This window comes from Orycteropus afer, unplaced genomic scaffold, assembly GCF_000298275.1.
Source record: "Orycteropus afer afer isolate SDZICR_OR568_19922 unplaced genomic scaffold, OryAfe1.0 scaffold00048, whole genome shotgun sequence".
In the NCBI taxonomy this organism is placed as follows: domain Eukaryota; kingdom Metazoa; phylum Chordata; class Mammalia; order Tubulidentata; family Orycteropodidae; genus Orycteropus; species Orycteropus afer.
Window position 1 is genome coordinate 6961966 of NW_006921635.1, and position 8721 is coordinate 6970686.

General features: G+C 50.4%; 1 protein-coding gene across 1 annotated transcript in view; it reads left to right on the forward strand.

Annotated features, from left to right (window-relative positions):
• The first annotated feature begins 211 nt into the window (after positions 1–211).
• OAS3 (2'-5'-oligoadenylate synthetase 3) overlaps positions 212–8721 on the forward strand; it is a 28720-nt gene continuing 20210 nt past the window's right edge. The window contains exons 1-4 of the mRNA XM_007938273.1: positions 212–394; positions 2720–3002; positions 5162–5337; positions 7392–7630. Coding sequence (XP_007936464.1) covers positions 212–394; positions 2720–3002; positions 5162–5337; positions 7392–7630 — 881 coding nt within the window. The remainder of the gene's footprint in view (positions 395–2719; positions 3003–5161; positions 5338–7391; positions 7631–8721) is intronic.

Sequence of the window (8721 nt, forward strand, 5' to 3'; positions counted from 1 at the left end):
CCCCTAGAGGCCTGTTATTTGCTCTTGGTTTGCTCCTCAGCGGTGGGTGCAGGGGGCCACCGGCAGGAGGCTGGGGAAAGGACCGGAAGTGGATGCCAGCACCTGCGGCCCCAGGAAAGAAAGGAAACCGAAAGCAGAAAAGGAAGCCGTTGGATACTCCCGCTGGAGGAAAACGAAACTGGAGCCGCCTCCGCTCACACCGCGGGCGACCATGGACGTGTACGGCACCCCGGCCGCCGCGCTGGACAGGTTGGTGGCCCGCAGCCTGCAGCCGCCGGCGGAGTTCGTGGGGGCGGTGCGGCGAGCACTGGGCGCCCTGGGCGCCACCCTGCGGGAGCGCGGGGGGCGCCCCGGAGCCGCGGGCTCGGAGCCGCGGGTGCTGAAAATTATTAAGGTGAGGCTCCGGAGGGGGGTTGGGGCGCGATCCGCCGGCGACACTTTGAGACTGAAGATGGAGGGGGCGCGGGGTTTGGCAGTATCAGCTCTTTCCATTCATTTCATTAAATATCTAACCCATTAACTGTACCTAAAGCATCTGACTGCTAACCACAAGGCTGGCGGTTCAAACCCACCCAACCACTCCAAGGAAGGAAGACCGGGCCATTTACTTCCCTAAAGACTTACCGCCTCGGAAACCCAATGGGGGTCGCAGGCATCCACTCCATGGCGGTGGGTTTGGTTTTCCCTATGTGTTAACTAGGAGTTCTGGTAATGTAGTACCTAAGGCACTTGACTGCTAACCAGAAGGCTGGCGGTTCAAATCTACTTCCCCGCCTCGGAAACCCTAGGAGCGGTAGCTATGGGTGGGTCTGACTCAAGGGCACAGAACAACACAACAAATGTGTTAACTACGTTAACTGTGTGTTAACTAATTGCTCTGAAAAGAGAATGCTCACACTCACTCACTCCATGCTAACGACCGCCCCGCGAAGTAACCCCACTTGGCAGACGGGGAAACTGAGGCACGGAGAAGCGAAATGACTTGGCCCAACCGGAAAGAAGAGGCGGAGCCAGGGGTTAACTTTGGACCAAACATGGCAAAGGGCTTCTGGAAAAATCCTGTCTTCGTTTATGTGGGTTTGAAAACTTTTTAATTAAAACCAGCTTTCAGTAAATTAATTTAAGGGAGAGAAAAAAATGTGGGTTTGGAACCGGAGTTCCCTGGGTTCCAGTCCTGGCCCTGCCTCGGTACTGGCTTGAGCTAGTGGCAGCCTCTCAGTTGTTTTGTTTCTGTGTTTATAAAGTGCGCTGCCCTGCGGGGTGTGTGTGTGTGTGTGTGGGGGGGGGGTTCCTCCCCGCCTTAGTTGGAGGGTTAACCCTTTCAAGACCGAATTATTTTTCTGCTTTGAGTTTTTTGTTGAAACCATGTGTTTTCAGTCATGGAAGGTATTCTGAATGAAATGAAGAAAAAAAAAAAAGAGGTAATAGGGATTTTGATACAATTAGTGATGCCCCTAGGAGCTCTGATGGCATAGCACCTAAGGCAATTTGACTGCTAACCAGAAGGCTGGCAGTTCAAACCCACCAGCCACTTCTGGGAAGGCAGATTGGTCAATCTACTTCCGTAGAGATACCGCCTCAGAAACCCGAGGAGGGGTTGCTATGAGTCAGAACCAACTTGATGGCAGTGAGTTTGGTTTTGGGTAATGATACACATATGTCCCAAGGAGTTACTCATGCTGGTATTGGTGGGAACAGCCTGTTTCTCCAGATTCATGCCATTATACTGGTCCCCACCAGATGGCGTAATGCGCTAAAAGTGGGATAGAGATTCCTACTAGACCCAGAATGTAGGTGGGCACTATATGTCCCACGAGTCATGAAAGGGTTAAAGGAGATGCTTGTGTGTAAAATGCCTATTGTTGTTGTGTTGTTGGGTGCCATAGAGTCATTTCTGACTCTAGCAACCCTATGGGACAGAAGTGGAACTTCCCTATAGGTTTTTCTAGGTTGTAATCTTTATGGGAGCAAATTGCTGTGTCTTTTTCCCATGGACCACTGGGTGGGTTTGAATTGCCAGCCTTTAATTAGCAACAAAATGCTTCATTGTGCCACCGGGGCTCCTTGTAAAATGCATAACTCGTAGGAAATGCTCGGTCAGTAGTGTTTCTCTGTGTTCTGTGCAATGCCTCCTTTTTCAGCAGCCTCAGGGTGAGCCCTCTAGCAGTAAAGGGACTGGCACAGCCCTTGGGATAACAAAGAGTCCGACTCTGAAGGGAGGGGTTTTCCTGGAGGGCTTAATCCTGGTTCTTGCCACTTTCTGACTGTGTAACTCACTTCACCGCTCTCAGCCTCACTTCAGTATCTATAACCGTATGTCAAGGGTGTTGTGTGCGAGGTTCTTACAGTATGACTCTCCTTCCCAATTTCTCAGACTAGAAACTGCTCAGAAAAGCCTCAGAAATTCAGCGAATCCTGTCAAGAGTTTTGATTCCAGGCAAAGATCACAAACATATCTTCTGCACATCAGTTTGTTTCACGCACCGTTTTAATTTTATTAAAATTAGTTGCCAGCATTTAAAAATCATGAATATACACTTAGAAATGGCTTCTTTTCAAAGCTTCCAGATGTGGCAGCGTTCGTGCAAAGCTTCGGTTGCCTGGAGCTGTGTCGCCACAGTCCTCACTCAGCCCACTTGCCTCACCCAAGTTCACTGACAGCCTGCACAGGCACAAGAACTGGAGAGCGCAGAGTCCTGAGTGATTTCTCTCTTCTCAGGGAGGCTCCTACGGCCGGGGTACAGCCCTGAAGGGCGGCTGTGATTCTGAACTTGTCATCTTCCTAAACTGCTTCAAGAGCTATGAGGACCAGGGGGCCCACCGTGCAGAGATCCTCAATGAGATGAGGGCTCAGCTGGAATCCTGGTGGATGGAGCCCTTCCCCGGCCTGAGTCTTGAGTTTCCCGAGCAGGACGTGTCTGGGGTGCTGCAGTTCCGACTGGCATCCGAGGACCTTGAAAGCTGGATGGATGTCAGCCTGGTGCCTGCCTTTGATGCCCTGGGTGAGAGGTGCCCTGCCCTTGTGGGGGGAGGGGCAAGATCACCCTGACATTCCTGAGAGTGAAACAGAGCTTTCAATTCTGGCCCTGCCACTGACTTGCTGTGTGACCCAGGCAAGCGTCTACCCCTCTCTGGGCCTCTGTTCCTTAACATACTGGGTTTGGGCTAGCAGGGGTCTAGAAGACCTAGTTCCTCCTAGATCTGTGGTCCTAGTGTTTGGGTGTTTGACCTTCAGCCAAGCATCTCGGAAGACTTTCCTTCAGCCACTGCCTAGAGCAGTCTGCCCAAACCTTCCACAAATACCCCAGGGACAAAGATGAAGGGAGGCGTGCCCAGCAGCGAGGCATGAGGATGAGGCCAAAAGTCTGCAGAATCTTGTATTTCACCTTGAAAACATTACTATGATGTTTGCATTCTCCGCCGTGATAAACCCGTGTTTGAGTTAATGTATCAACATGCTTCAGTGCCCTCATGTGTAAAATGGGTTTAATTATAGGGATAAAACCATCTACCTTACGGAGTTGTTGCAAGGATTAAATATGTCAGTATATGGAATGAACTTAAAACAGTACTTAGCATATCAAACCAAAAACCACTGCCATCAAGTCGACTCTGACTCATAGAGACCCTGTAGGACAGAGTCGAACTGCCCCAGAGGGGTTTCTGAGGCTGGCAGTCTTTACAGAAGAAGACTGCTTCATCTTTCTCCTGAAGAGCAGCTGGTGGGTTTGAACTGCTGAACCTTTGGTTAGCAGACCAATGCTTTAACCACAGTGCTGCCAGAGCTCCTTAGCACATATAAGGGCTATGTAAGGATTTGCTTTTATCATTTCTATTATCATTGCTGTTGTTTTTATTGTTGTTATTATCAACCCTGGTACTCCAGGGGACAGCTGTCCTGTGGGTAGTTTATCCTGCAGGTTAGGATGTCCTGGCACTCAGCCACACTGCCCCACACTTAATATACCCACCCTCTGCACACACATCAATCATAATGCATACTCATATATTTGTTATAAAAAACCAGTGGCAAAAAGAACCATACCAGGTAATTCACTGCACCGCAGATGCCTGTGGGAAGTGGAGGAAAGAGTGCATACTATAAAGTCAGACGGCTCTGAGTTCAAATCCTCCTGCTGTTGCTTGCCAACTATGTAATCTTGGGCAAAAAACTGAATTTCTCTGGGCCTCTATTTCCTAAGCTGTAAAGTGGGCTAGAGAATTATACTTTCCTTGTTTGGTTGAGATGGGGCTGCAATGAGGGGATTCAAGGAAGGCTATCAACATGCTGTCAGCGGGCAGTAGATGTTCTAGAAACGTTGGCCGTCACTGCTCATACGTTGCCCTTGCCTCATACTTCTCATTCCCTGTTTTCCCTGTCTTCTGCTCCCCGCAGCACCAGGGAGTGTGTGGGCAATTAATTAAAGATGTGTACAGGGGCATTTAGGATCCCTGGTGGTGCATTGGTTAAAGCGCTCAGCTGCGAACCACAAGGTCAGCGGTTCGAACCCACCAGCCGCTCTACAGGAGAAAGATGGGGCAGTCTACTTCCATAAAGATGGCAGCCTTGGAAACCCTATAGGGCAGTTCTACTCTGTCCTACAGGGTCACTATGAGTCAGAGAATCGACTCAATGGCAGCTGGTTGGGTTGGTTGGGTTTGACAGTGGTGTTGGAGGTTTGAGCCACCCACAGGCACCTGGGAAGAAAGACCTAATGATCTTCTGAAAAATCAGGAAAAAACAAAATAAAACCTGGGGGTATGGCTCTAGTCTGAGACACATGGGGCTGTCAGGAGTCAGAGTTGACTTGCCAGCAACCAGTGAACTGGAGGGAGCTGAGGGGGGCAACGAATGCCAGGTACAGCTGCTGTAGGCACTTCTGACGCGGCTGGAAGCGTCTTCCCTGTTTCACTCCGTGACTGCCCTTCCTCAGGCCCCACCCGCTGGAGGCTGCTTAGCTATTTGGGAGGAGAGAGAGTCCCTTCCAGTCTGGAGCGTAACTCTTCCTCCCTGTCTCCCGAGACACTCAGGGGAAACTAAGGCACGGTCCCCCAGGCCCCAGCTCCATCATGTTGCTGGATACCCTCCTCCAGATTCACCCCTCCCCCTCCCAGTGCCCCAAGCTGGGCTCTGCGCTAACACTGCCCTCCACACCCACAGGACAGCTCAGCTCTGGTGGCAAACCCAAGCCCGAGGTCTATTCCGCCCTCCTCAACAGTGGCTGCCAGGGGGGCGAGCACGCGGCCTGCTTCGCAGAGCTGCGGAGAGACTTCGTGAACACGCGCCCAGCCAAAGTGAAGAACCTGATTCTGCTGGTGAAGCACTGGTACCGCCAGGTGAAGACACTCTTGAGGGTCCTTGCTCCAGGCCTATGACTGTTTGAATCCCTGCTTTCAAGATAGTGCCAGTCTTTTCTTACGTTTAGTGATTATTCATGCTTTTCTTTCTAGGAATTGTCTGCTCATATCCCTTGTCCGTTATTTTCTACTGGGCTAGCTGTCTTCTTATTGTTGATTTATTGGTGCTCTTTATATATTGCGGGGCACTAGTTCTTAGTCAGTTAATATAATGCAGATATCTTCTCCCAGTCTGTAGCTTATACATTCATTTTGTTTATGGGTCTTTTGTCAAATGTTCAAATATTTTGAAAATATTTGAATTTTAATGTAACCAGATGGATTAGTCTTTTTCTTGTATGATTTGTGCTTTGTGTGTTTTGTTTAAGAAATTGTTCCCTCCCAGACCACAATAACAAAAAGAAAATTTAATTTAAAAATGATGTAATACAAGGAAAAGGTTCTAGGGGGACTAACAAACATTAAGTATCCTGACAATACTTAAATAATGATAAGTATTGTTGGCATCCCCCCTCCCAAAAGGAAAGATAAATCTTTCCCTATCCCGTTTTTCCAAAATTATTCTCCTAGGTTTTTTCCAAAGAGTTTTAAGTTTTGCTTATGTTTAGGGCTTTGACATGCCTGGGATATTGTGGACACAGTGTGAGGTCACCTGAAGTTGGCACACCCTCTGCCCGGGCATGCTTCCATGCTTTGACAAGAGTCTTGTGCACTGAGAGAGGCGTGCCCAACTGGTGCTTGGGGACCCGGAAACAGGCCCCCTAAAATCTTAGGGCACATGGCCTCGTCCTTCTGTTGGACTCATTTGTCATAAAGCAGATCTGAGTATAAAGAAATGGTAGATTCCCATTCTGACTCAACCACCATGTGCTGTGTGACCCCAAGCAAATTCTTACCCTTCTCTGGGCCTCTGTTTCCTCCACTGCATACAAGGAGTGTACAAGTCTCTAAGTCTTTCACAGGTATTCCCAGCTAAGCAAACCTCTTCAGGGGTAAGAAATGGCTGCCCATCAGCCTGGTACTTATTCAAAGGTCAGATTCTGGGTCCAGCCCACTGAGGGCAAATCCTGGCTCTGCCACTTACCTGCTGCACGACCTTGGGCAACTTATGTCACCCCTGTGCCTCAGTTTCCTTGCCTGTAAAGGGATGATTGGCTGGCTGGAGGTATATATTTAAGAGCCAGGTGTCTTCTCTCTCTTTCTCTCTCTCTTTTATTTTTTAATGATGCTTCTGAGGTCAAGTAGTGTGCTAGGCATTGGAGATGCCACAAAGAGGCCCCCAAAATAAAACAGCCAAGGATGACAGAGGTGATAAAAATGACCCCAAGGGAAGGTACTGTGAAATCACACATCTGGGGTGGGTGAGGGAGTCAGGGAAGAGTCATGCTGGGCCATGAAGAAGGAGGAGGAATCGGCCAAGTTAAAGGGAGAGCGAAAAGCATTCTAGGCTGAGGGAACAGCACTTGTGAAGACCTGGAGGTAGGAGAGAACTTGGAGCACTTGGGGACTGGTGAGTGGTAAGTATGGTAGGAACGGACGTGACGTGGGGGTGGAGGGGGAGAGGCAGCTGGTGAGTGGACAGAGGTCAGACCAAGCCGCGCTTTGCAGACTTAAGTTGAGTAGTCACCCTGAGGGCCGTGGGGAGCCATAGATGGTGGTGTGTCTGCAGGACAGAGGGGAGTTGTGGTCAAACATGTGTCTGCTTCAGCAGACGGTGGATCAGGGGGACCAAGAGTGAGGACCATGTGGAGGCTGGGGCAGTGAGCCATGTGAGAGGCTGATGGCTGGACTGAGGCAGATGAGAGGCTGGGGAAGACATGGACAGATGAGGCACTCAAGAGCCACCCTGTGGGTTAAGTCCCAGCAGTGAGGACAAGAGGGACTGGCCAGGCCCCTTCCAGAGCAGGCTCAGAGCACAGCTGCTTGTCCCAGCCTAGGCCTGTGGGGCCCCAGTGGAGACCGCAACGGCCGGGAAAGTTCTGGAAGGAGCTTCCCCTTTGTCCTTCTGAGTGCCCTCTCTTGCCTGTTTATAGGTGTGCTCGCAGGAGGGCAGAAGGGGGACGCTGCCCCCAGTCTATGCCCTGGAGCTACTGACCATCTTTGCCTGGGAACAGGGCAGCGGGAAGGACGCCTTCAGCCTGGCCCAAGGCTTCAGAACCGTCCTGAGCCTCATCCACCAGCACCAGCAGCTGTGTGTTTTCTGGAGCGTCTACTACGGCTTCGAGGACACTGCAGTCGGGCGGTTCTTGCAGGGCCAGCTCGAGAGACCCAGGTAGGTCCCGACACCCCCATCATCCACTCGCTGTGGCTGGGCCATGGGGAGAGAGTCAGTCATCATGAAACAGGTCCTATGGACGAGGGCTAAGGCAAAATGCCACCCTTGCATTTTCTAAATGCAAGGCTCCAGCCCTAGATGCACATTCGAATCACCTAGGGCGTTCTTAGGGTCCTTGGGCGAAGCGATGGTAAGTGCACTCATCTGCTCACCGCAAGGTTGGTGCTTTGAGTTCACCCAGGGACACCTCAGAATAAAGGCCTGGCCACTTCCCGAAGATGAGCCTGTGTGTGGCGCTCAGTCCCACTCTGACACCCCAGGGGTGCCATGCGGTGGAATCGGCTGTCGGGGACCGACATGTGGATGGCTTCCGGTTTGCAGCCTCTTGTGCACTGGGAGAGGCGTACCCAGCTGGTGCTTGGGGACCCGGAAACAGGCCCCCTAAAATCTTAGGGCACATGGCCTGATCCTTCTGTTGGACTCATTTGTCTTAAAGCAGATCTGAGTAGAAAGAAATCATAGACTCCCATTCTGACTCAGCCACCACGTGCTGTGTGACCCCAAGCAAATTCTTACCCTTCTCTGGGCCTCTGTTTCCTCCACTGCATACAAAGGAGTGTCCAAGTCTCTAAGTCTTTCGCAGGTATTCCCAGCTAAGCCAGGCTCTTCAGGGGCAAGAAATGACTGACCATCAGCCTAGTACTTATTCAAAGGACAGATTCTGGATCCAGCCCACTGAGGGCAAATCCTGGCTCTGCCACTTACCTGCAGCCTGGCAAAGAGAAAAGTTAATAACAGACATCTTACTTTGATTCTAAGGTTTTTCTCATCCACAAAACCAAATATTAACCATGAAAATATTCCTGACCAAAATTAATCCAGCCAGTGGCTTGGTTTTACCCCAAATTGCTAATTTTCTCTTTCCTTTTTGAAGCAAAAAAAAAAAAAAAAAAACTAAACTCACTGCCACTGAGTCAATCCCGACTCACAGAGCCCCCTCCTTGGGTTTCCCAGGCAGTAGGTTGTTGTTGTTATTATGTGCCATAGAGTCGGACCCGACTCATAGCAACCCCTCCTTGGGTTTCCAA